General features: G+C 43.9%; 1 protein-coding gene, 1 long non-coding RNA gene and 1 other non-coding gene across 40 annotated transcripts in view; 1 reads left to right on the top strand and 2 right to left on the bottom strand.

Moving 5' to 3' along the window:
• The window catches only part of CLASP1 (cytoplasmic linker associated protein 1), a 174,313-nt gene that overhangs the window by 32,755 nt on the left and 114,606 nt on the right, over window positions 1-26,952 (top strand). For 37 of the 38 annotated variants that reach the window (XM_064661379.1, XM_064661380.1, XM_064661381.1 and 34 more), the window contains exons 3-8: window positions 15,032-15,110; window positions 15,341-15,444; window positions 15,944-16,035; window positions 16,123-16,198; window positions 18,519-18,616; window positions 19,934-20,001. In XM_064661379.1, coding sequence (XP_064517449.1) covers window positions 15,032-15,110; window positions 15,341-15,444; window positions 15,944-16,035; window positions 16,123-16,198; window positions 18,519-18,616; window positions 19,934-20,001 — 517 coding nt within the window. Of the gene's footprint in view, window positions 1-15,031; window positions 15,111-15,340; window positions 15,445-15,943; window positions 16,036-16,122; window positions 16,199-18,518; window positions 18,617-19,933; window positions 20,002-24,394; window positions 24,535-26,952 lie in introns of those variants that run through there. The other variant, XM_064661369.1, reaches the window with a different exon arrangement.
• On the bottom strand, window positions 5,134-13,744 carry LOC135417347 (uncharacterized). The gene is made up of 2 exons (XR_010432004.1): window positions 6,172-13,744; window positions 5,134-5,243 (listed from the first exon to the last, which is right to left on the bottom strand). It is a non-coding gene; the product is annotated as an uncharacterized LOC135417347 (long non-coding RNA).
• On the bottom strand, window positions 13,323-13,439 carry LOC135417651 (U4atac minor spliceosomal RNA). The gene has a single exon (XR_010432170.1). It is a non-coding gene; the product is annotated as a U4atac minor spliceosomal RNA (small nuclear RNA).

Genomic DNA, 26,952 nt, shown 5'->3' with positions numbered 1-26,952 from the left:
GAGTGCACCTTGCATGTGCACTGGGGCTGGACTGCAGCTGCTGTAGTGGGAGAGGCCAAATGAGTGCACTGAGAGCTTGGAAGAACCAAGCAATGACTTTTAGGCTTTCTTTTAGGCCTGCCTCAAAAGAAGTTCTTGAACTGTTATTATGTGAGCAGAAAACTGGTTTGACTTGTGCTGCTCTTCCCATCAAACTTAGTGAGGAAGGAGAGCTACATATGTCTGTCAGCTCCCTGCTGCCTGTGGCAGGTGCTGGGCTTGCTCTTTGCTCAGTGTGGTTGTAGGGCAACTATATCGAGACCCATATCTCCTGTGTGTGGGAAGAGGACCTGACCAAAGCCTTGGGAAGCAGACTTGGGAGCCTGATCCTGGCTCTGCTGCAAGTCTGTTTTGTGGTGCCCAGAGCCAGCTGGGAGCACACCGGTTCCTTTCTGTAAAATCAGAAAATGTCTTCAAGTTCTTGCAGAGACAGTGTAGGCTGGAAGGGTGCTATTTGCCTGCATGCTGCTTTACACAAGTGAAAATAAAATCAGTGCTAGTTGATTGGTGTTGTATCCCTTCTCAAATCCTCATAAGGAGGGATTTTGGATTGCTTTCCATGGGTATTTTGCCTGAGACCTTGTATTTCTTGTTGGGGAAAAGTGGTACAAGGGAGGTGTTGATGTTGGCATATCCTGACTTCTAGTCCTAATTATCCAGTGATCAAGAAGAATTTTATGGAAAAATAATGCTACTGACTTAATCTGTCTTGCAAAATAAAGTTTTCACTACCTTGGGTTATTTAATGAGAAACCATCAAATCACGTGTAAGGTCAGCACATAACGGGACTACTCTTTAAAAAGCAAGTGATCTCCCTAGTAGACCGAATGAACTTAGTAGCTAAAAATTGTGAATTCTTAGTAGCTAAAAATCTGTTTCTAAAAAATTTGGGTGATTTTTAAAAGTCATCAAAAAGGTGAGAAATGTATAAGTCATCAAAAGGTGACTGCTGATTTCCCTGTTCCGTTTCTGGGGAGAGTGTTAGTGCAGATAGCTGGCTTCAGACTCTGGGTTTGTGCTGGTCTGTTGGTCAGAATCTGGCCAGTAGCAGCAAATCCAAATTCCTTACTTTTGGTTGATGAAAGTGTCAAGATACATCAAAAAACAGTGCAGGGCCTGCACCTCTCTTGCAGTTCTCTTCTTCAAATAAAGAGTTAATGAAGAATCTGTGCTTTGCTTCTGTGTTGCTTTGTGTTTGTGGCATTTTCTTTGATGTATGAATTCGGAGACAAGGAACAGAATGTATATGTGCATACTCAAATTCCAAGTCCTTTGAAGGATGGGGGAGAAATCTCTTTAAATGGTGATGTGAGTGTACAAGTAGTTATGCCTGGGTATTTTTTTCCTGCATGTATAGATCTTAGACTGAACTTCATTTGTTACTGAACTGCATGCTGGCACAGTCCCAACACTGCAGGCAGATGTATTTGAAGTAGCCAAATATTACAACTTCCTAACATACAGTACTGCTAGACCTCAGTGTGACAAGTTTATGATAGTAATAACGCTTTGTAGTTCCAGAAGAGGATATGAAAACTCATGAAAAACCCTACCTTGTATTTCCTGTCTTGCAAGGGTGCAGGAAAGTGCTATTAACCTACAGGAGGAAAAAGATGAAGGGCAAGAAGAGACATAACTGTATCTGGATCTGCTTCTGAAGTGGTTCGTGATGTTCATTTTGTAGAAGATTTAGCAACTATCTGCTCAACTTCCCTTACAATGTCTGTGCTTAAGAAAAAGCAGCCACTTGATCTCTAACCTTCACTACAAGTAGTGTTATCAGGAAAGAATGATATGTTTCTTGGTTTTATCCTTGGGCATTGTCATACTTTAAGTCCCCTAAATGATGTTTTCTAGTCTGACATAGTTACTATCTGTGAAACTCAATCTCCATTTCAGCTGAAATATCCTCTGTGCCGTAGACTGCAAGAGACTTGCCAGCAGCAATCCCTCCTCCTTCCAGAACGATATTGCCATTGACAGACTGATAGAGAAATAGTAATTGAAGCCTATAGCTCTGTGTGACTTTGAAGTTTTTACTTTTATCAAATGGTGTTAAGTTAAACAAAACCTAGATAAAGGAACCAAAAGCCCGATGCCATTTCTTTGCTGAAAAGAATGTACCAATTCCTGATATGACTGGCAGTATTTGATCTGGATGCATGTGTGTATCTTGCTGCCTGATCTATGTTGCAGATCCTTTATACCTGCATGAAACCCTGTTGAATTCCAAGATTGTCATGGATCAGATCATGTAGCTGTAGTCTTTGGGGGCTACAAATTGTTGCCTGGCTTATAGTACTGTACCTAGAGAAGGATTAAAAAAAACAGTTTTGCTGTTTCACAGTCTGTCAGCAAGGTCTTGCTTGTGGTGACAGAGAAGCTCATTAAACCTGTTTATGAATTGGCAGGGCTGCTTCTAGCTAGAATATATAAAACTTTCAGGTTTTAATGAACATTTGAAATCAGTTCCAGCTGAGGACCTATATGTTAAGAATCGAATAAAAAAAAAAAGCTTTGTAATAATGTGACCTGCCTGATCTAATTTGAGCAGTGGGGTGGGGATGCTATTGAACTAATTGGTCTTTGAAGACACCTTCTAACCTGATTTTATTGGTGAGGCCTATTCTTATGCTAAAGGTAAAGAGCTGTTGTGTCATTTAATTCGACATGGAATGTGCAGTAGGGCTGGATGGGATGGGAGGCAGCAATCTGGCATCCTTTTCATGTCAGGTTAACAGTGGCACACTATCACATCCAGCACTGTCTTGTTTCAGAATTCACAAGGCATCAGATTTTTGGCTCTTGGAGTGACCATGCTCTCCCTTCTGTGTAGAAGAGGTTACTGTATTTAAGACAAAAAGTAATACTAATGGGACACTTCAGTTTGGAATACGTGTCTTGAGGTGAAGAAATCGCTTTGGAAGTTAGAGGAGCAGGAAGGCTTGCATCACTTCCAACCAGTATGAATAAAAAGAGATAAGATGGTGTAGAATAAAGAGGTTTCAAAGTTGTGAAGGGCACATTTTTAGAATTATCGGTCCCTCTGGGTGCTGCATATTTCAGTTCAAGCTGGCATTTAATTTGTGCTTTAGAAATTTCCACCAAGCCTGCCTTAAAATCTTTTGGAGACAAAAGTAAATAAGTAAATCCCCCTTTGAATGTGCTTGTGATGACCACAGGGGACAGCTTAAGAGACAGAGTCTTTTAAGAAGTCTCTTCCTCCGCAAATTACAACTATTTCTATGCTTCTTTCATAAAACCTGTTGATTTGAACAAGAATGAAATATTTAGAAAATTGTTCTTCCCTTTCTTCTCTGAGGTGAAATGTGACTCTAATTCTGCCGCTTACATTTATTCTTCTTCAAAATTGCTTTTCAGTGTTGCTATAAGTTTCTGCAATGTTGGGGCAAAAAAACCGCCTCCCTCCCCCTGAAACATGACACAATCTCTTTTACTAAGCTATATTGCATTAAATTTCTGCATTTTTATAAAGATATGCTGTGCTGTTAACTGCTTGCATAAGTATACAGTGTATCCTGTTCAGCAGGAAGCTACCAGGCTGTTCTTGTTAACAAGTGTCCAGGGAGAACAAACCTCTGAGAAAATAACAGAATTACAAAACAAGGCATCAATCTTCCAAAATCACAATCAAAATGGTTATTTAAACACTTGATTCAGCTTACTCTTTTTTGTGTTGAAAGTAATGATGAGAATTGTGAAGGAGAGAAAAGTGTAGTAAAAGCATTGTGAAAGGTGAGTAGAGCCTGTCCAGGAGGTACATGGGGGGTGTCAGCTCTTTGTGTGCCCTGCGCTGAACCCTGAGTGGCTTCTTGGGTTACATTTATAGCTTCTGTTCCTCTGATGTATTTCAGTTTCTTAAGAGTTCCATCTAAGATAGTTAATCCAAGAGCTAATGATTTAGTTGAACATTTAATTAATACCTTTCTTGTATTAGTCCGCAAGAATTTGCAGAAACCTCCAGCGTGAGGGATGTTTGTTTGTGTAGCTGCGGCACCAGAGCATTGATAGGAGCTATTTGCCTGACTTGTTTAAATGTGTTTCTAGAGCTGGATATAGAAGCCAAAATGTGTGTGGTTTGTCCCTATAATTTTCCAGTTGGTTTTCCACTTGTGCTGTCAGCTGCTCAGACAGCTTATTCTTTTCCCTTAACAAAGTGCTGGCTCCTTCAAGCAATGCAGGATGTAGAATTCCTTCCTCTTCCCTTGAGGTGTTTGTGGTTGGTTTTTTGTTGTTGTCATTTTTCTGTTTTGGTTTGGCTTTTCTTTGGGGGGGGAGGGTGTTTTTTGTTTGTTTGTTTGTTTTTGTTTTGTTTTGTTTTTTGTTTTGTTTTGTTTTTTGTTTGTTTTTTGTTTGGTTTTTTTGTTTGTTTGGTTTTTTTTGTTGTTGTTGTTTTTTTAAATCTGTAAAATGTCTCTCCGGTTGAACAGTTCTGGAGACTGGAGTACTTTGGCCATGGGTACTGCTTGAGCTGCCTTACCAGTGTCAGCCCACCCTTGTGTCCCAAGGATACACTGGATCTTGAACCAGTGATTGGCAGGCTGTTCACCTTGATCTGCTATGACTGGGCTTCCACGAGTGCCAGCTGCAGGAGTTCTTTTGTAGCAGTGGGTTTCCAGCAGGACAACAATAGCCAATAAAATCTTTCCAGGCAGATTTTGTTGAACAATTATCCTACAGTCAAACAACTGTCACCTGTTTTATATCTGGAATATCAGGTGAGTAGGATGATGAGGAGTGTTTTTTGTATGGAATTAGGTTTTCCAGACAGCTTGTTAGAAAAGCCACAAGTACCCAGCTGAGCTGCTGGGCTTGGTGCACGTGGTGTTTGCTCCAGAGCAGTTCTGCAGACATTGCAGCCTCCAAGTGCCAAGGCAAGAAATCTACCCTTGTCCGTGTGCAGGTGTCTCGGACCCCAGATGCCTGTGGATGAGTAGCTTGCCTGAGACTGCAAAACCTCTTTGGGTTCCTGACCACATGCCAGGCACCCATGTGGCCCAAGGGTGTGCCCTCATTTAGATGCATTGTGCTTCCCTGCGTTGTCATATAATTGAGTATCTGTTGGACACAACTAAAAAGGCGTCTGTTTTCAGTCTGAGGGACGAAAACAGATGTTTTATTCTCTCGTGAGAGCTCAGTAGAGTGATGCATCAGCTGTTGCTCCAGATCTCGATGATGACAGCTAAGAAGGCAAAGGAAAAGACACAGAGGTCAAAAGGAGTTAAGGAGAGGAACATTAAATAATTTTTGTTTCCTGTGTGTTAGGTGACGTGGGGTTTAGTTCTGAAGCATGTGGAAAGAATTAGCTGCTAAGTTAGCATGACGTTTTACATGAGCAGGGGCAGAATCTTTTAAATTGATTTCTGTTTCCTAGACCGGACAAATTAAAGTCTTGGAAGAGACCTAATTGCTGAAAGTTAAAAGATATTAAAAGCAATGCCTGAATAGATCAAGAACTGTGCTAAGAGCTGAGCATAAGAGAGACACAGTTGCAAGAATCTTGCATGAGGTTGGAGCTGCTGAGCCAGAAGCTGTGTAAGAAGGTCTGCAGGGCGCTAGGCCAGGGCCAGTTGTGTCACTTCAGTGGAATGTCCCTGTCCCCTTTCGGGATCACATGGTGGTTTAAGCAGAGAGAGCATGGTGGCAGTGCCCAGCTTGCAAGTGGGCATTGCAAGTATTTCTGCTGATGTGAGGTCTGGTTCTACCTGCACGGGCACACTCAGGTGAGTGCGTCAGGGCTGGGACTGTGACCTTCTGTGTTCTTGTGGCATTGTTTTTTCTGGGGTCCTGGTTGTAGCTGGAGTCACTGAGGGCAAACCTTTGCAAGTTTTCCCTTTAAGTTGTTTGACGTGAATTGAAAAACAGAAACTAACTGTACCTTGGAGGGACTAAGAGAGAATGGTAAAAGAGGAAACTGATGTAGCCAACAGCTTAAACCAGAAGCCTCAGTCTTCACTTACCCATCTTACTGAACAGTAAGCGGTGGGAAGCACCACATCTGCTATACAGGTTGTGCTAGATCTTATGGCTGCTCTAGATGCTGGGTTAAATCTAGCTCAGGTGCACCCCTCACTGGTGTAGGAGAGACTGAGAAGTGGTTTAACCCATACCTTTAGGGGTCTTCCTCAGGGCTTTCTCCTGAATGGGTCAGAAAGGGTATGAGTAGGATGCCTGGGGACTCTTCTCAAGGGTGTAGGACTGTGTGGTACAAGCTGAGCAGTCTGTCTGTGCAGGGCTAGGAGGGGCTGTGAAAGCTTTAGGTTAAGGTGTTTCCAGAGTTTTACAAAGGCTGTGGCTACTGAAAATGCTATTGCATTCTTGACTGCATGTCTTCCTTTCTTCCCAAAGGAGGCAAGAACAAAACCTCATTAACTGTGATCTAGCAAGAGATGCCAGCACCTAGTAACTCCCCTGCTCAAGTCAGCTGCTGCCTACTCCTCACCACAGTGGCTGCTCGGCCTCCCAGATTGATCCCCAGCTTTTTTCACATTCCAGCAGCTGGTGGGACTTGGCTGTTTCTGCACCTATTTGGTGCCCTCCTCATGAGGGTGTCCATGGAGCCTGTCATCACAGGATTGCTGTTGCTCATAAAAGGGTGTATTGAATGGTGTAATCTGGAAGTGCAGATGTTCAGAAGCTTGGGAACTAGTGATCAAGGGGAATATCTGGATATCTGAGCATCCTCACAGTTCTTTCTAGTCTTTGTGAGTCCTAAGGGAGCAAAGAGGACTGTTGGTGATTTTCTGCTAGGATGTGTGTTTGCCTTGTTTTTTATCACATGCTGTCTAAACCTTGGAAACACTTCTATTTCAATATTAGAATATGCTGAGCTTTTCTATTCCTATTGGTGTTAGAGATGGAGTTGGGGTCAGTGCTTCTGTGGTAGAAGCTTTGAGGTGCTCCAGCTAATAAGGTTCTGCCTAAAGGCAAATTACCAGTGTGATTTCTCACTTGCTCTGTGCACTGTAGCAGCCTTTTGCCTGTAATGGAGGGGAAAGCAATGTTATTAGGTGAACTAACCTGGTCTTTTAATAAGGCACATTGTGCTGTGCTAGCAATTTATTAGCTGCCATAAGAAAGGCTTTCAGTTTTCCTATGATAAACAAAGCAGGGCAATGCAATGGCTTTTTTCCTTTCTCTGACATATTCTAGTTGCTTTTCTGTAGGAGCACTCGTTGTCTGATGCTTCATTATGCCTTGAACTTCTGAGATGCAGCTGGTCACCAAAGCTACAAGGATGTGGTGGTCCTGATCCTAAGCTGATGCTGAGGGATGATCTCATCATTGGTCACAGAGCTACATTCATTTTTCGTTATTGGCTGAGAAACTGGCTGTAAGTGCTCAGCTGGAGGCAATAGAAATGTATGGAATAGTGGCAGTGTTTGTGACTAAGATATATAACTGCTTCGTGGTGAGGAACCAAAGGTAATAGCAGTTGGTAGTGCAGGTGTTTCATTTTGATGTTGTTTCATATGAAGACACTAAGCACTGAGTGCTGCCGTGCAGGTATCCATACCTGTCAGGTGCTGCATAAACAGGACCACCTTTCTGAAACAACGCTCCTGGTTTTCAGCAGTGTTTGGGGTAATTGAGATGTGGAAGCGTGAAATAAGCTGGGGCTCTGCTTTTGACTGCCAAGCCTCCTGTTCTATTACCATGAGTGCTGCTTCCCTGGAGATGGAGCACAACTGGCGTTTATGTCTGTGGTGATTTACCTGCTGTGCTGTCTGGTGTTTTGACCTCGCTCGAGGTAGAAGAGCCACCTGTGCTCCACAGTGGTGACTCTGCAATGTGTGATTCCCTCTGTGTCCTTTGGACAGAGCCCAGTGGCTGCTCTTCTTCTCATCACGTGCAACAATTCAAGGACCAGTTCAGAATCTTTGCAAAAGAGGGTGAATTAGTTATTCTTTGGAACTCATCCCTTCAGTTCCCCTGAGCAGAGGCAGGGCAGGGAGCAGTGTGGCTGAGGGCTGATTCGCTCCAGCTCTTTCACTTAGGACATATTTGTCAGCTCTCCTGCAAGTGGATGACCACGTTTCACAGTGATCATGCTGTTTTAAGCATCACTCTATTTGGCTTTGTGGAGTTTTTGTAGTGTTAACTTCTTGCTCTGTGGTACATTTCCTTAAATTGCTTTTAATTACTCATGTGTTATACCAGATCTGTAGCTCTGAGATCAAGAGACAACTGAGGGGTTTTTGTTGGCTTTTTTTTTTTTCTGGATCCAGAAAGTAGTTCTTGGGATTTTTTGCTTTTGCACAGGAAATCTACCCTTGTGTCCTAACAGTAGGAGTAAAAATACATCTATGTATTGATCATTTCTGACAACCTTTTCTTAATACCTCCCAACATTTAAATTACTTTAAATCCCAGTCCTTCTGGGATTTATTTCACCTAGATCTAGGCAATATTTACTAAGTTGCTCGTCTGTTCCCAGGTTTGTAAATGAAGGAGAACTTTTAATAACCAGGATTTTGCTTGGTGGTTTCATTGGGTGTTTTAGTTCACCTGCTTCCAGTCCAGCAGTGAACCCTGGCAGCCTGTCACTTGTCACATAGGCTTTACTCTCCTTGATCACTGTCCCACAGTGCTGCACCATTACAGGCTCTGTGAGTTGGCATCAAGTAAACTGGTCCCCAGAATTTTGGTGTGAGCAGTGAACCTTAATTCACAGATTTCATTATAGTTTTTTAGAAGCAGTAGTTTTGAAGTGCTGAGCTGTGCTCTGAGCTCTGTTGCATTGGAGCAGCGGGGGGTTAATGAGATGGGCTGATTGCAGTTCTCCCTCTCTCCAGTCTCAGAGGACTGGAGGGAACAGTGGGAAGTTGTGTTGCTCCTTGTGTTGTGTGAGGTGTTTGTTGGAAGCTCAGATGGATGTAACTGTAGTGTGGGGACTGCTGGGATACTACTGGCTGTCATCACAGCGAGGAAAGGTGATTCAGTCGGCCTGCAAGGGTCAGAGGAGCTCAGAGTCGTGTTGGTATGGAGGCCTAGGGAAAATAAACTTGCAAGATGATGTTGGACAGAGACAAGGACTGAGGGGAGACCACAAGTAGTGGAGCTTTGGGAACCTGTCTGTGTGGAGAAGCACAGGGCAGTCAGTACCTTCTAGATTTTCCTTTGAGGCAGTGCCACAGCACAGACAACATGAGCAACCTGGGATTCACTGCCCGTAGAGAAGGCTGTTGTCATGAGCTGTCCTCAGAAAGAGACAGACATCTCTGGATGTATTGCCAAGAGAAGAGAAAAGGTCTTCAAGCATGACATAGTAGGAGAGACTGGGAAAAGGGCTACAGAGATGAAAACCATTGTGTGGTTTAAATCCTGTCAGGTCTGCTCAGTGTGCTGCTGCTCTGATTTGCATGCAGTGATGCTAGGAGCCCCTCAGTGCTGATACTGTCCAGTATACAGGATGTGGCGTCCCTGCTAAGGAAGGACAGAGTGCCTGGGATGTTCCTGACCCACCATGACTGTTCTCAGCCATAAATAGTCTTTGTTTGATCTGGTATTGCTTAGTGTAACTCCTTGTTTTGGGCAGAGTAACTGATCACTTGTATAGTGGGGCAGAAAAAAACCCTCTGAATGGTTTCTGTAGCTCTTTTTTCCATTTTTCTAAATCGAAAGTAGATATCTGGCCTCTCATCAGTATCTCAAAACACAAAAGAAAGTCACTGTAAGATTGTTTGGTAAAGAAAAACTCACACATTAAACTTCACAGATTTAGAAATTGGTGGTAGATAAGAAATAAATGTGTCATTTTTCTTCCAGGTAACTACTCCAAGAGATTGTGATCCATGTTCCAGTGTAAAAACTTATATATCCAAACCAAGCAGATGCTCTCTTGAGGCATTGCTGTATTGAATGGCAAATAATGGCCCAGCACCCAAAATTGTGTGGGGATTTTGAAGGTGGTATCTGTGGTATATGGATGGTATCTCATGGATCTAGAGAAAGAACCCAGGAATAACTATTTCACGTGTTCCCCTGTTCAGCTGTTAGACCACAGCTTGTAGTCATGCCAGTAAAACCAGCTGTGCTGCTGTTACTGCCTTCTTGTTGCTGGTGATGGTTTTGCAAATTGTGTTGTACAGAACAATTTATGATCTGTGTCTATGCTAGGGTTGTTGGGCTGGGGAGATGTACTCATGCTGCCAGTGCAGATGTGATCCCTGCCTTGGAACATGAAATGTTTTGCTGGAATTGTAGAAGGAGATGGACTCTTCCAGAGTGGATGTGGTTGTGTTCGAGTGCAGGTGGAATACAGCAGTCAGCATTTCATAAGTTAACTTCACATTTCTCTGTCTGCCAGGAGTTTTGTTACTGTTGTGCTGACCCAAAATATGTACTCAACTTCAAAACTAAATTTGCAAATGTCATCTAACTTTAGTGCTTGCTCGGTCTTTCGTGCCCAGTTCAGTTGTGGTGGAGGTTTCATGTCCTGAGGAATTAGAACTGCTCTGTGTCTGTTTATTGCTGGTCAGACAGGCAGTGATGTGGGGCATCAGTGCTTGCCTCAAGTTTCCCAGTATGTAGCCTGAAGCGTTCTCTTGTTTTCAGAAATATATTAAAATTTGCATACTTAAAGTATGCAAGCGCGTCTTCATTTCTTTGTTTATGAATCCAAAAGACAATCTAAGCAAGTGTTCAAAAAACCCTGGTTGAATTCTCTTACAAATCCTTTTCTTCATGGCGAGACTTAGACGTCTTTTCTTCCATCTCCCTTCCCTCCTCCAAGAAAAACATCCTAGGCAGAGACTTCAAAGTGAAATGGCCAAGCTGTGTCACCAGTGGTGGAGATGAGCATGTTGAAACAGCATGAAGCAAGCTGGTGACACAGCTGGGGGAGGAGCTCTCTCCAGCATTTCCATTTGGTTCCCAAGCTGCCAGGTGTGGAAGGTCCAGCAGGAGGCCAGCAGAGCAAAACAACTCCGTGGGGATTTGCTGCTCAGCCCATTGATGCTTCCCTGCAAGAGACATGGGATAAAGGTTTGTGCAGCAGCCATCACATCTCTGCTGCTTGTGGCATGATGCAGAGTGGAGGAAAGGGTTTGCCTCTCCCCACCACAGTTTGTGCAGGCTGTCAGGGTAGCCCGAGGCTGAGATTCACTCTGGTCACTTTGTGCTGGATCAGCTACTGCTGGATTGTGCAGCTTTCTTAGCCTTTTATGGGAGCATATTTAGGTGTGTAATACCCAGGTATTAAAGAACAGATGCTTTGAGTTCTTTGAAGTAACTTTTTGTTGACCTCTTTAAAAAAAAAAAAAGTATTGTCTGTATTGGGAAAGGCTGTTTGGCATCCTGGGAACTAATTCTTTACTGACCTGGCAGTCAGAGAGAGGCAGGAGAAGGGCTTGCTGACAGCCCTTGGCACCTACAGGAAGTACTTCATGACATGACAAAGCAGCAGCAGATGCCAATGGATCTGAATTCTTGGTGGTGTAACTTGCCACCCAGATTATTATTGACTATATTGGGGAACCTCAGGAGTCAAATAAGCAGAGCAGCAGTGTCTCAGACCAAGCACACAATACTGTGTGTTTCTGATTCTGAGATCACTCTTTTGGGGGCCTGTATAAAGTAGTGGCTAAAAGACCTGTGCTGATGTAAAGGCCTGAAATAACTCTGTAGTTATCAGCACTGCAGCTTTATCTGGAATTTGATGGAGAGCTGCCCTTCCTGTGCCTTGGTGTGGAGCTGTGCTGGCCAGCTGGCTTCCCTGGAGAGAGGCCCTGCTGTGGGATCAGGGAGTGGAGTGGCTGCTGATGGGGCCCATCCCTGCTCTGGCCCTGAGAGTCTCCCCTCTCCTGAGGTTCCTCCTGCTCGTAGGTGTGTTAATTCAGGTAGAGCTGACTACTTCAGTGGTGAACAGGTGGGCTCTTCAGTGCAGTCAGTCCAATGGAACAGTTGGGCTGGAATTCAATTCATTATTCATTTGTTTGCCAGCCATGCCCTGGGTTGTCTGTTATCTGTCTGTAGTGGATCCACTGGCTCTCTCAATCTGTACATGATTTCAGCTTTTTACCTCTGACCTTCAGGAGTTTGAGGCAGGTGGCACGTTGGGGTTGATAAATGAGTCCAGCATGGTTGAGAATAACATCTGCTCACCCCAGTGTCTGTTTCCTCAGTAGCTGTCCAAGCGCCACTGTAATCATTGTGCTCAATAAATCCCCATTTTTATAAGCACAACAGCAAAAAGTCTTGGGAAGCTTAGCTTGTCCTCCCAGCCTCATCCTGGGGGTGAACTGCAGGGTATGTTTGCACTGTGCATGTGTTTCCTTTCATGTTTGAGCGATGAGTTCCCCTCACTCTTTCTGGCTTGCAGGCAGTTTGAAGAAGAGATGGATCCCTTCCTCTCCCGGGATCGAATTTACCCCTGGGGCACATCTTTGTAATTGCAGGCAGCACACTTATCTCTGTGCAGGATGCTTCTGTGATGGGACTCTAATCAGACAGCTGTGAATGGTGACTGGCACTCAGAATCCCATTGATTTTCCCTAAAAGCATCGCTCCACTAATGAGGATGCGGAGCCCACTCTCTTGCTGGGGCTCTGCTGCCGGACCCCAGCCGGGAGGCTCCGGGTGAGCTGGCAGACAAGCGGGCAGCCATGGGGCTTAGGGCAGCTGGCTGAGCATTTGTCAATGGTAGATTAAATCCAGTGTGCAAGATGAATGTGAAAACGAAACACGGCTTAACAGAAGCACGAGGAAAATTCTCCTTTGGCGTACAAATAGATTCTAGATCTTGTCGGCATGCTGCAAATGATGTTGAATTAAAAAAAATTACACGGTTGAAGGATCTGTTACTCCGAGGGGGAAAACTGCAGGAGCTGTTTGGAGAACGTGTGTTGGGAGAAGTTAGGATCCAGGGGCTTGTATTTAGAAAATTTTTTTTAGCATAGCTCCGTGGCTGCTCCGGAGCTGAATCCATGGGACAGACAGAGGGTTGCTGTGGACTGACCGCTGTCATGCAGAGCAGCCGTGGCGACTCCAGCAAGAGTTAAAACAGCGTGACCCGGGCGGGGAACGTGAGGGGTTTGGTGTGGACAGCGGGTATCCCGGACGCGGCTTCCTTAGGGACATTGGTTGTTGATGGGAGGGGGGGCAGTGGGAGGGGTGGCGGCGTCAGCCGGGTGTGTCAGACCGCAGCAGTCTCCATACACACGCCGCCGCGACGGATGCCCGGTCGGGCTCGGTTCGGACGGGTTTTCCCTGCCGCGGGGCGGGTGTCATTGGGACGCGCCGGGCACTCGCCGCGGTGCGAGGTTCCAAAAATTGCGCCGCGCACGAAGCGGGCGCCGCTGTGTTGCTTTAGGCGTTAGCAGGGCTGCCCTCGCCACACGCTCATTGAGCAGCCGCGCAACCCCCAGATAAGGACGGTTGAGTAGCATTTGCGGGCGCGCCGCCTGTAGGGGAGGGCGAACTGCGGCCTAGGTCGCGGCGAGGGGCGGCGCGCCCCCGGCCCTCCCGCTCCCGCTGGCCGACTCGGGGGCGCGCTCCGCGCGGGGACGCGCGGGGAGCGGCGGCTCGGGGCGGCCCCGCGCCCCGTTCGAGCCCTTTTGTCGGCGGCGATGGCGCTTACCCAGAGTGCTCCGCGCCTGCCGGGCGCTCATTTGCATAGGGGCGGAGCAGCCGCGCGGCGGCAGCGGGGACGGGGTGCGCCCCCTGCTGGGCAGCCGCGGCAGTGGCCGGGCCGGGCCCGGGTGTGCGTGTGGATAATGGGCATTATCTGTGCTCCCTGTGCCTACACACGGCCTGGGGATGTGCAGAGAGCGTGGATATGTACGTGTGGATAATGGGCATTATCTGTGCTCCCTGTGCCTACACACGGCCTGGGGGTGTGCAGAGAGCGTGGATATGTGCGTGTGGATAATGGGCATTATCTGTGCGGTGCGGGTGTGCCCGTGCTCCCTGTGCCTGCACACGGCCTGGGGATGTGCAGAGAGCGTGGATATGTACGTGTGGATAATGGGCATTATCTGTGCTCCCTGTGCCTGCACACGGCCTGGGGATGTGCAGAGAGCGTGGATATGTACGTGTGCGATTGCACACACACTTGTGTGTATGTACAGGGAGTGTAGATCGGCTTATATATTTGGAGGTTTAGATTAGATATCAGGAAAAGCACCAGCAGGGTGCTCGGGCAGTGGAACAGGCTCCCTCGGGAAGTGGTCACAGCACCAAGCCTGACAGGAGTTCAGGAAGCGTTTGGACACTGTCAGGCACGTGGTGTGATTCTTGGAGTGTCCTGTGCAGGGCCAGGAGTTGGACTCGATGATCCTGATGGGTCCCTTCCAACTCAGCAAAAAGTTTAAAATAAAATTTAAAATCTAAAAATAAAAAAATGTGTATATGTGCACATTTGTATGTATGTACAGACAGCATAGACATGTATGTATATGTGTATATATGTACACTTAGGTGTATGTACAGGGAGCTGAGCTGTGCTGGGACAGCCCCTGTGGCACCACCTCAGAATCCTGGCTGTACCTAACACTTCCAGGCATGACTAACCTCAGTGCTTCTCCAGGAACTTAGAGAGAAATGTCTCATACCAGCACGATCAAGGTCTACAGGGCGTAGTCATGTGTTTCATATACAGGCTACACAGTATATTCAGTATGTAATGTATCTTTTTGTGGCTAGTAAATGTAGTTAATCAGAGTGGGTTTTCTGATCTGCAGCCTGTCCTGAAGCTTCTCTCAAACAAGGTGTCTTTCCCTGGGTTTCAGTTATGTTATAAAAGCGTTGGGTTTAATTTCTGCTGGTGAATAATTAAGCAGCTCTTAGTGCACACTGTTTTCTAACTATAATTATAATAATTGCAATTAATTACAAATGTTAATTTCAGCAAATACTGCAGGGTTATGTATATGATTTGTGTACACTGGACATGTATATGTATGAATTTAGCATTGAGCAGCAATTACAGCTGTAATGCACACTAAAACACCATCTGTCCTGTCCCTGCAGGTGGTTCTCCTGGGCATTGACATCATTTCCGCACTAGTGTCCCGCTTACAAGATCGCTTCAAGGCCCAGATTGGCACAGGTGAGGGTGTGTATGAATGTCCCCAGTGCTCTGCTGGCATCCCCTTTGGCTGCTGTACGCAAAGCTTGGTTTCTCCCCAGGAGAGCACTCAGGAGGCTCTGGGTGGTTTCAGGCTCAACTGAAGGGCAGCAGGTCCGATTCCTCCGTTGGGTGGGGGGAGAGCAGAGGGGCTGTGCCACTGTGTCAGTTTTTTCCTGAGGGATTTGGATGTTTCTATTTTCTTTCCTCAGTTCTGCCAAGTTTACTTGATAGGCTGGGAGATTCTAAGGACTCTGTGAGGGAGCAGGATCAGACCTTGCTGCTGAAAATCATGGAACAAGCTGCTAACCCTCAGGTATGTTTGACAGCCCTCTACAGCGTGAGTGACTGGCTGTGTAAAAAGGAAAACTTTTTTCTGTCAGAGGGTTTTCGCCTGTGGCTCTGTCTGAAATGGCTTCATCTCCCTGCGCCTTGTTATGAGATATTTGCTTCACTTGAGAATGCTGTTGCGTGACAGGATGCACATGGGAGTGTGAGTGTCAGTGGATTTCCCAGGAATGGGATGTGTTGGGTGGATGTCAGAGTTGTTGTTCTGGGTCTTTGGAAGGTACTTGCTTTCTGTAAATATGAATATTGTTTTAGGTAGTGGGGAGTTACTGTGAAGTCAGCACAGAACAAAGAATTAGTCAGAGCTAAAAGTGTCTTGCTACTTCTTGTCCTTTTGTTCTTGGATGGGCCTAAATCTTATATTTAAGCTCCAGAGATGGCATGGTGTATGTCTGCTGCAAGAGAGAATCTGTTTCTTCCCCCACTGTCTGTTTTTCCTGTCTCATTCTCTCTTCTGTTTTCCACAGTACGTGTGGGACAGGATGCTGGGAGGATTCAAACACAAGAATTTTCGGACAAGAGAAGGGATTTGCCTCTGCCTTATTGCAACACTCAATGCGTAAGTCAGAACCTTCAGCAGGCCGGTGTTGTGTACACAAGCCTGCTCTGTGATTCACAGTGGTGCTCTTTTGTTCTTCATTCCCAGATCTGGAGCTCAGAGTTTAACACTGAGTAAGATAGTGCCACATATATGTAACTTACTTGGAGATCCAAACAGCCAGGTAAGCTTTTGCTGTGAGTCATGTCTAAAGGTTGTGCTGATTGCCTTGTGGGTAATCAGGGCTATGTGTTCTGGCTGGTAAATCAGCTCATTGTGCTGGTGGTGAGCTCTGAACAATGCTGTGCATGAAGAGCCCTTTGCTGCTTTTGAAGAGGTATGATTTGAAGTATGTCCAAACCAGCATATCAATTACTCCAAGAGTTCAACAGAACAACATGAATCTGCAGGCGAGATGAACAGAGCAGGAAGCCTTTGTGGGAAAGGAACTCCTGTGCCTTACAGCCTTGAATACAGGGGAGGCTGTGAGAATCCCTCTGGGCTTGGTGCAGCACCCCTCACCTTCAGAGAACAACCAGTCTTGGCGGGGAGGGCAAATGGGACCAGCTGGACAGCCTGGCCATGTGTGCTGCCAGAAACTGTGCAGGAGTGTTCTCAACAGGGAGTGAAGACAAGCGGTGTAGAGACCTTAAATCAGCAGTGCAACCCAAATAAAAATACAAGCTGAATAAAATTTGTTCCTTCTATATGCCTTTTGTCCTACTTAAAATTAGATGGAAGTATGTGAGGTTAGTGAGAAAAGGGGGATGGGGAAGCAGAGTTCAAACCCATATTATGTAATGTGTACTAGCAGTTTTTCAATAGCCCTGTTGGTTCCCCTGCCAGCATGAGTGACACATAATGGGATCCAGGTCTGGAGCGGGTGTTCAGTTGAAAGGAGGTGTGGGCTGTCAAACTGGGGAATTGGTTTTCCTTGGCTCTGGGGAGTTGGCCATATTCCCCTGGCTGTCAGGGCCACCCCTTGCTGAAGAGGAGGACTGAGTGTGAAACAGCCTTCCCTTGCTGCTTGTGCCAGTGCAGGAGGAGAAACTCATTACTCTGAGAAGTTTCTGAGGAAGTTTAATATTCAGGGTCCTCAGGTTCTGAGCTGAGACTAAGCAAGCTGTTACCCTTCAAGGGGATACTGGGTTTAGGGCTTGGATGTGTTGAACAGCCAGATGCCTTGATCCTGCCATTGATGAGCTGTTGAATGAACTGGGAAGTTGGTGTTTTCCCTCAGAAGTGCCTCTTCCTTGTACCTGGCACAGCTTCTTATCCCATATCCAGCTGCAGGGGTAAATAATGGATCTGATCTCTCCCTTTCTGCTGGATCTCGTTCCTTGTCCCCAGAAAGCCCATGCCTGAACTGATCAGACACCAATTGCTGTCAAAGTGACTCCTGGTGGAACAGCGCCTGTCCGGGCGCAGGGGCTGGTCCTGGCCTCCCGTAGGGCTGCTGCGCTGCTGGTGCCTTCTCCTGAGCACTGGGAGACCTGCTGCCCGGTCACTGCTGCCCTCTCTTGGAGAGAGAGGACAGAGAAACACATCCAGGTCAAGTCCTTTGTTGTGGATGTGGGAGCTGTTCCATTACAGCTCTTTTCAGAAAGAGTGCTTTTGTTGTTTTTAACTAATGCATAACCCAGTGTGCATCTGGTGTGACAACAGTATTTAAACTCTGATTATTTTCTCAAAAATAAAATTGAGATTGAGTCAAGTGTTTAGGGTTTTTTTGACTAGGAAGCAGGGCACATGTGCTTGCCCTTTGAATCTCACCTATAGGCAATTCTAGCTTGTGTCCACAAGATATTCCATGTCTAGTCACAAGGTGTGCAGGTGTATGGGTAGCTGCCAGACCATCTTTTGAGAAGCAGAAGTGCACAGCTTTGTAGGTGTTTCTGCAGGCAGAACAGATAATTTACCTTCTCTGCCTGCTGTGTGTGGTGGAGGAAAGGGGTTAAGTATAGAAAGGTGACACTTTAATCAATGTCTCTTCTGTTGTCTGGTGGGAAGGATGTGCTCAGCAGTTTCTTGCAAATCAGTTTGGAAAACATGCAAAATTAATGGTGACTCAGGTGACTGATTACTTCTCCCTTTCTCCATGTTTTGTTATCAACATAGAAACATAAGTTTGTAAAACAGATTTAAAATTCAGTTTGTTTTATAATGTCCAAGTAATACAAGGTCTATTCATGTCTCTCTCCTTTTTTCATCCAGTAAATGTACCTATTCCACACAGTGGGTGGAGTTTGGCAAAGGCAACCAGGCTCCCAGTGTATGAAACCTTTCATCTTATGCCTTCACTGCCTTTTCAATTAAATTAGACCTGCTGATACTGCTAATATGTGAAATGCAGGGTTGGAAGCTCCTTCATGAACCCTGTGGTAACATGTATAGTGGCAACTGTTGTTACTGAGAAATATGCAAATTTAGTTCTCCAAGGTAGGACAGGGATTTAGTTATTTAAATTGTAAAGATGATTGATTTCTCTCATCTCTCTCATTCAGGTTCGAGATGCAGCAATAAACAGCCTCGTGGAAATTTATAGACATGTTGGTGAACGTGTAAGGGCTGATCTCAGTAAAAAAGGATTACCACAATCTCGGTAAGTTGAGAACGTCCTTAAGTCTTCACTGTTTTTGGCTTTCTTTTTATTACCTTCCTTCCTGCCTTTAGAAGGCTTTGGGAGCTGCGTGATTGAACCTTTTCCTGGGATCAGGGTTTGATATTTCTTCGTCTCAGAAACACTCAGGTTTCACTTAACGTGGGTCCTGTACCTTTGCCCAAGTATGTCACCACATCTGGAAAGCCATTAAAATTATTACAGGTGTTTAGTTAACTTACTTATGATTAAATTACTTAAGATTTTTCCTATATGTTCTGCATGTATAAGGAGGATGCTTAAAAGTAGCCTGTGTTTATGCAAAAAAACCCAGTCAAAATAATCAGTTTTAAGGTTTTATTAAAAAAAACCCCCAAATAAACAAAACAAAAAAACCCACCAAAAAAGAGTCCATAAAAAACCCAAACAAAACCCAGCCAACCCTACATCAAAACCAAAGCCATGTCCCTCTGCTCTGCCATTTCAGCTAAGAAAGCTGCTCTGCATCTTACCTCCAGTGCGCAGGGTGGAGCATGGTTAGACCTGAGGCTGGAGGAGATGGCAGCTTGTCAGGGAACAGAGGGAGGGGAGAAGAGGTGGTTTTGGAGGTGGAGTGCATGCAGATGGAGGCAGCACTGTTGCCTCTTGTTCTCCAGTGAAAACATCTGCTTCCATAATGTGGCTCAAAGTAATAAACTGTCTGGAAAGGGATAATGAGAGGTGATAGGGATCTTCTGCTCCACCAGGCCTGTCACATAAATGGAAAAGTGTCAGAGCCAAAGACAAATGTTGTGTGAAGTTGTTTTTTAGGGGTGTGTCTTGTGGTATTTCTGCAGATAGTTAAGACAGGCAAAGTGGTGATGAACTGGAAACGCATTTACAATTAGCCATGTCACATCTTCAGTAATGTAATATTTCCAGTTATATCTCTTACACCTCTGTAATATCAGTTGCTTCTTAGTTTTTCTAATGAGTTCTAATGACTTTTTTTTTTTGATTTTAAAATAATTTCTTTCCACACTGACATTTTCGACTGTGCTCCCAATGAACTGAATAAAGCCAAATTTGTCTGATAATATCTTGAGATGTTAGAAGATAGCTGCCCAGGGAAGTGGTGGAATCACCATCCCTGGAAGTGTTCAAAAGCTATGTGGATGTGGCACTTCAGGACATGGTTTAGAAGTGAACACAATGGTGCTGGGTTAAAGGTTGGACTCAATGATCTTAGAGGTCTCTTCCAACCTTAGTGATTCTATGATTCTAATATTCCTAAAAATTAAATTCAGTTGTTCATTGTGCATTCCTTTAACTTTCAAACAGGTTGAATGTAATTTTTACAAAATTCGATGAGGTCCAAAAATCTGGAAACATGATCCAGAGTTCAGGTGGTGAGTAGAAGTACTTCTATTTTCTTCTGGTGTTTTTTGCAATTTTCGCTAGTAATTTGCTTACTTTACTAACAAGTGTTTATTACTGTTTTTCATATTGATAAGCTTATGAGTTAGGAAGTAATCTTAATAGGTTTAGGAATAGATTTTTGAGAGAATTCTTGGTGAGGAAATTCATCCTTCTGCCAACAGCTGAGTAGAGCAGAGATGAAGAACCTGAGTTCAGAACTGCAGGTTCCTATCAAGCTCACACCCTCTGCAAGGCCAAGAGCAGGAGAGGTGATGTCCCTGGTCATTCCCACCATGTTCTCAGAAGCCAAGAGAGCAGAGAGGTCTTTGCTGTTTTTAATTGGAAAAAATATCTTTTTCACTTCTAGGCACAATTCTTCTTTCCATATCCATTTTTAAATACAGTAAACTTCATCCCTGCAGGAAATAATAAAAACAACTTATTTGAAAATCCTGAAGTTATAATTTGGATTATTCAGAAATGTGATGTGATATTCTCTTGTATGTTTGCGAACAATGAAGACCTAGTGCAGGTTCCTCAAATGGAATGGGTTAAAATTATGCCTTTGCATAATGTGGGAAAATTTTGTCTGTACAGGGAGATGAGACTTACAGGGGTAAAAAAGTGCAGTTGAGAAACAAGTGTCCTTGTACTTGTTTAAAAGGGGGGGGAAGTAAATATTTAATCCCTTATCAAACTTCTTAAGGTTCACAACCTCCAGGTGATTGCTCGGAAATCCCAAGTGAAACAAGCTTAATGCTGACTCAGCTTCTCTGCTTTCCACTTGGCTGGGCCAAGGCAGAATTTTTTACTGGCAGTGAAACAGAAGGGCTTTCAAAAAAAAAAACAAAAGCAATTTGATGCATCATTGTACTGTGGATGTTGCTGTTGTTTGGAGTTTGATGAGACAGACTTGCTATCTGTGGTAAGACATATTGCTTATCTAAAGCATCCGGGTATCAGAACTTCTACTTTTAGACTTCATTGGAAACTGTTTTTTCTTTTATACCCCTTTTTCACTGTTTTGGTGAATTTGAAGATTTAACTTTTTTGTGCATCGAGTGCCCGAAACCGTATGATCCCCATCTCGTGTCCTTGACTCCACTGACAGGCTTTTAGTACTTCCAGACACAAGTACTCCTGTCTTCCTCAGCCTGCTAAACCTGATCCTCTGGTGTCTCTCTGTTCTTGCTTGTGCTGTGGCTGGATGCAGTCCTTGGAGTCTCTGCTCCATTAAATCTCTTGTGTGGACATTGAGACCAAAAAGTAGCCTGGGGAAAAAGGAGATGGTGAGAGCAGAGGAGTGTTAAGGGGTCAAAGAGAGCAAAGGATAGGATCTCCTATTGCTCTGCCAGAACCTTTTCATCTTCCCTAGCAATGAAGAAGTCTGTAGTTGCAGAGTTAAAGCAGTTCTCATTTGACACCATTACTTATTAATATATTTTGTATGTGTGTTTGAGGGGAGGGTTCAGTTTCCTGTACTGCCATAGGCTGGTTTGTTTCTTCCTTGCCCTCCAAGCATAGCACAAACACAGCACACATGCTCATCATATCTAATGTGTCAACAGCTCTGTGCAACTTTCAGTTTACCTTGGTGAGGTTGTGTAAAGCCAGCGAAGGAGGCTTATCTTCACCCGTGGTCACAAGTTTATTATGGCCTGAAGACAAGCTAAGTTTGTCAGGTTTCTTGTGTCCCTGACACCTTCTGCAGCTTTTGAACAAGGGTGACACTTTCAGCAGTTGTCAGAGTCACCAGGGAAGGTGATGATAAATATTGCACATCCAAAAGATCTGCCTTTCCCAGGAAATAGTGGAAATAGCTCTTAGTTTTGTTAACCCTTTGAGTCTGGCAGAGTGGTTGTATGGGTGAATGAGTCTGTGCTTTTCTGGTGGGTAGCCAAGAACAAGGTGTTGGCTGAAGGGTCACTCATAACTGAGCAGTGGAGTTGTGCTAATTACAGTGAGACTTGAAAGGGGTTGTCCAACCTGTTTTATCGCAGAACTGGACAGGTGAGAAAGCAAATGTCGCTTCTGGAATGGTGGAATATGGTGAAAACTGGTCTCTTGGCTCTGAGACGAGACTACAGTTTGGGATAACAGTTTCCTCTACTGGTTCACTGAGGATTCAAGTAAAAGAAAGCAATTGCAGCAGCACTGTTTGTATATCAGGAGTGTTTTGGAGATAAGGGAGTTGCTGTAAGTTGTTAAAGAGTTCCTATCTGATGGTTCCCAAGACACAAACAAACAGAAATCTTACTTAGACTACCAGAAAAGGTGCTTAAAATAATAGAACATTTTCATAATCCAAAGAATAAATGTAATAAATGAACTCTAATCAGATTGTGAATTTCAAGTCTCTGAAAACAATTTGTGTTTTGTATTTATTTTTCTGTGTTGTGATCCGTGAATCCTTCTTTGAGTGTATCTTGAATTGTTTATTTTTTTGGCTAGGCATTGTTTTTATCACTTAGTAATACAAGAATCAAATGCATAGTGGGGTGGGGGAGGTTTGCAGAGTAGTCTGAGGTGTTTCATTAAGACAGAGGGAGGTTTTGGCATGCCCAAGTATGCTGCTTGTTGCTAGGCTACCAGCAGCCCTTATAGCTAGAATATGAAGTTAAAATCCATGCTGGATTTCTCGATGATTCTCAATGCATCTCTGTTTTGTTATTTGGCATATAATTAGTCAGCCTCTTGAAGCAAAAATTATAGTTTTTCCCCCTTTGGGCTTTCAGCAAGCTAATTATTTTCTGTGTAACTGCTTTTGCTAATTATGCAGATGCCTTATTCCCCTGGGACAAATACATTTTCAGCATGAAAGAGCCAATAATTGCCAGCTAGTCAGCTGCTGTCTTCATGTGGCGCTGTGTGATGATCTTGAGTTGGATGTGATACAGAGAGAGAGACTATTGGACACAGACTCCTAGAAATTCATGCTGCATGAATTTCCTTGGTATTATCTGGAAGGACCTTAACATAAAGTGTACAGGTTTTCTATGGATTGGAGTTGACTTTGGATCAGACCACGACTCCAGAAAGCTTTATAATAAAGTTTCAATACAGATTAATAATAAAATAAATGATCTGCTGAGAGACACAGGCTGATAGCAATCGATGACCCAAACCAAAGCTTTCAGTAGTCAAAATGTTTTGGGGTGTTTTTTATGCTTTTGATCATTGTGATATCTTAATATGATGTTCTTTGATGTAAATCTTTTTTTTTTTTTTATATAGGTCACACAGTTTTGGGAGATACTTCTATATTTATGTGTGCAGGGGTACTGCAGTGGTGTGCCTGTGGGAAGGGAGGGGATCGAACTTTCTTATTGGTGATGAATTTTGACTTGGGAGAGCAAGATTTAGGGACAGTGGAGGTGGTAGTGGTCTTGGGCTGCAAGGGAATCAAAGCAGGAGATCTTATAGTCAGAATTCTAGAGTTGAGATCTCTCCCCCGTGGATGCTTGCACGGAGTAAGGTGAGAGGAGGATGCAGTTTTGGTAGCTGACTGTATGAATGTGTGTTCTAAGAGTGAGCAAGTTAATTAAAATAGTGCTAAAATAGAAGATGTGATAATTGCAGTTACTGAAAACGTATGAAGAAGGAGCAGTGCTACTTTTCAGTAGAACTACATCTGTATTTGAGATAATGTATTAGATAAATATGCTATTTGCTAAGTGAATTCTGTTTAGGCAGTTGAGAACTTGGAGTCAGTTAGATGGAAACTAGAACTATTTTAGATTCCTGTGTTTTGCTAGTAATAAAGTTGAGTAATTAAATGCTATTTTGATATTTATTATATGAAGGAAAATCACCCACATTTGCCAAGTATTGCCATGCATCTGGGGGTGGGATATTGTTTGTTTGTCAACACACATCCAAGTAGCAGAGTTGCGGACTGGAAGGAGGGACAACTGTCTGTGGTAACACAGAGGGATTTCAAACCACTAAATGCTGCATTGTGCTTTTCTGCATTCATTCCTCCTTGCGCAATTTAAATTCCATTATGGCTTGTTCTCTGAATACGGTTTTCAGTTTTCAAGAAAAAGAAAATTCATTTCATTGAGTCAGCATTCTTATGGCATGAAAAAAAACAAGTAAATGCCCCTTCACCTGTATGAGACCTGAGAGAGCAGTAATGTCTGATATTTGAGTGAGCACCATTAACTGAGAGTACATCCTTGTGGAAGGTATAAATGGACAAGATGAGCTCTGCTCCCTTTCTAGCAGCTTTGTAAATAAGTATATTGCTGCCTCTTGGATCTTAAACTCTGAAATGTAGAAGGGAGGGGTGTGAGCAAGCAGGCACAGGAGGACACATAGAGCTCAACTGAATGCTGAGCAGGCTTTTATTTTGGAGGAGAGGTGGCAATCGCCTGCTAGGTCACACAGCGAAGTGGTGTAGGAGGGTGGCGAGTTTGCTGCTGGTTAAGTTGCTGAGAGACATGTACTGTGGGGCTGCTCCCGGAGCACAGTGCCCTTCCCCAGGATCTCCCAGGCACTGCAGAGAATGACTACAGGCAAAGGTGGGTGTTAATGAATGTGCCACTGGGATGGGTGTGTTTATTTGTTAGTGTCTGAATATTTGACTGTTCTGTTTCTTTTTAACGGTGTGACGAGACTGAAGCAGTCTTGCAGTAAAAGTGGAACTTTAAAAAAAACAGCCTGGAAGCATCTATAGCCTGGTGGCATCAAGCTTAGTTTAAGTTCTATAAAATATGATAAATGATCTGTTTGATGGGGTGAAGGAAGAGGATGTGTGCATATATAAGGGAACGGAACAGGTTGTGAGAGGTGAAAGACAGGTATTTTCAGAAACCCTTCCTAGTCTGTGATGTTTTTGAGTGATCACTGAGACTTTAATTTCCTAGCTGTTGCCTTTTGCAAAATTAGTTGGGAAGATTATTTAAATTGGTTATGAGTACTTCTGAATTGGAACCACAGTTCCAAGAATGTACCATATGGAGAATCAGTGTTTTCCCCTGCATTTTTATATTTTAACTGCATTTCTGTAACGGAGGAATTCTGTGGTAGTCAGTGAGGCTGGAGGAGATTAGGTGAAATGGAAAGGCAGAGGACATCTGTGTCTATTCACCTGTGAAGAATAATTTACAGGATAGAGGCATATATTGCATTTATTTTTGATATGTAAGTAGCCTGTGCTTTTTATCTTAGCTTTCAGAGGAGGTGATTTTTGTTAGCCATCTTTGCAAAAGCTGCATCATTTTTCTTTCCCCTTTTCTCTCCATTCACTGTACCTGTTGTCGTGTTGAAATCCTTACTACAGTGTCGATGTAGTAGACTAAATTTAGGAAGTCTGAGATTGTGGGTATCTGAATTTTATAGACCTTGGTTTTGTATTGATATTTACAGCGTCAAGGTGCGAGTTAACTGGCAGCTTTTTATGTAACAGAAGGTAGAAATCACTTGGGCAAATTGAATGCTGTGGAACGGATACTACATGTTACAGCACATGCCATTTCTATGCACAGTTCTTCATTTTAGGGGCTTGGAATATCCTTTTGGAATATTATGTTTTCCAAGGCAATTATTGCATGTATTTTCAGAGGAGGCAGTGGATGCATGTGTGAAGCGTTCCTTGTTCACTGTCAGTAAACGCCTCCCAACTCCAGGAAATAAACACAGAAACCATATAGGCTGGTCCTCCTTCTCTGAACTGCATCACCTGTCAGTGGATAGTGTCACCATCTACAGCTGAGAGACCTTTTCATTCTGGCTCCTCCTGTCCAGGTCAAAAGAGGAGTTGAGAATAATCCATTATTTTAATAAAAGTTGGAATTGTGTTGAATAATTAATGTATTTAATTGCTTATTAAAGAAAACAAGCATGTATTTTGTTGTCAATGAAGCATGATGATTTCATCACGCTGGGAACTTCTCAAATTTATAGGATCAGCTGGTGGAATGAAGAGCCTGGGGTAGTAGTCCAGCTGCTCTTATCTGTTGGGAAATGTCTGACCTCCAGGTCACCACTGCTGAACTGTGGTAGTTGCAAATGTCAGAAGAAAAGTAAGTGTGTAAGTTGTTAGTGCTATTGTGTGTTCTGGATTGAATCCAAAGTACCTTGAGTGCAGCATTTCCTTGCAAAGAAGTGTTAGACCAGAGTTACTTTGGTTGTGTGTGTCTCATCACTTCCCTAAACCTGATGGTTTTATATGAACACACAAATGCTATTTTGGCAAAGTTTTTGTGTAACTAAGCAGAATCATGTTGCTACTAACATCACTAACAGATGTGCATAAAATACAGGCTAAAGGAGTGGGCAGCTTAAGGACAAGATGCTGCTGTTCAGTGGGGAGGTTGTGAGCGAAAGATTAACGTGCACCATTCCATTAACACTTAATGGAAGTTAAATGCGTGAATATCCTGCACATCTGGAATGAAATTTTTCATGCGGGACCTGATCTTCTTCTTCCTCTTTGGTAAAAGTACCATGTGGATCTGAGTGACCTCAGTGGTTGTCTTAGAGAGTACATGCAAGTTGGAACACATTGCAAGGATGAATCTCCAGTCCAGTGTTCATAAAGAATTAGAATGAAAAAAATCCTACACACTTCCCATGGAAACTGCAGTAACATCTGGTACAGCTGCAGAGGTGATCACAGTTCAGGAATCCTTTGTAGTTGCTGTTTTCTTTGCTATGGTCTTTTCCTCCCATTTCTTTCATGTGTTTTGGTGTCAGGTTGTTTTCACCTGTGAAACAAAGCCTCAAATCTGCAGTGGTCATTCTTTAAAATCTCTGGACCAGTTTCCTGGTATCTTCTGTACTGCTTTGCCCAGCTGGCTCTCCTTTGTAGGTCTTCTGTTAGAAAGAGTTTAGGGATCAAAGCCGGAACAATATTAAATCTGGTGACATTTTCCCATGAAAGGACTAACTCTAAATATAATAGTCTTGATCGCTTAGCTTTGTCATTTACTGTACAC

This window comes from Pseudopipra pipra, chromosome 7 (genome assembly GCF_036250125.1).
Source record: "Pseudopipra pipra isolate bDixPip1 chromosome 7, bDixPip1.hap1, whole genome shotgun sequence".
Taxonomy (NCBI): Eukaryota; Metazoa; Chordata; class Aves; order Passeriformes; family Pipridae; genus Pseudopipra; species Pseudopipra pipra.
The sequence above is the reverse complement of the archived record's forward strand: the minus strand, read 5'-3'. Positions and strand labels throughout refer to the sequence as shown.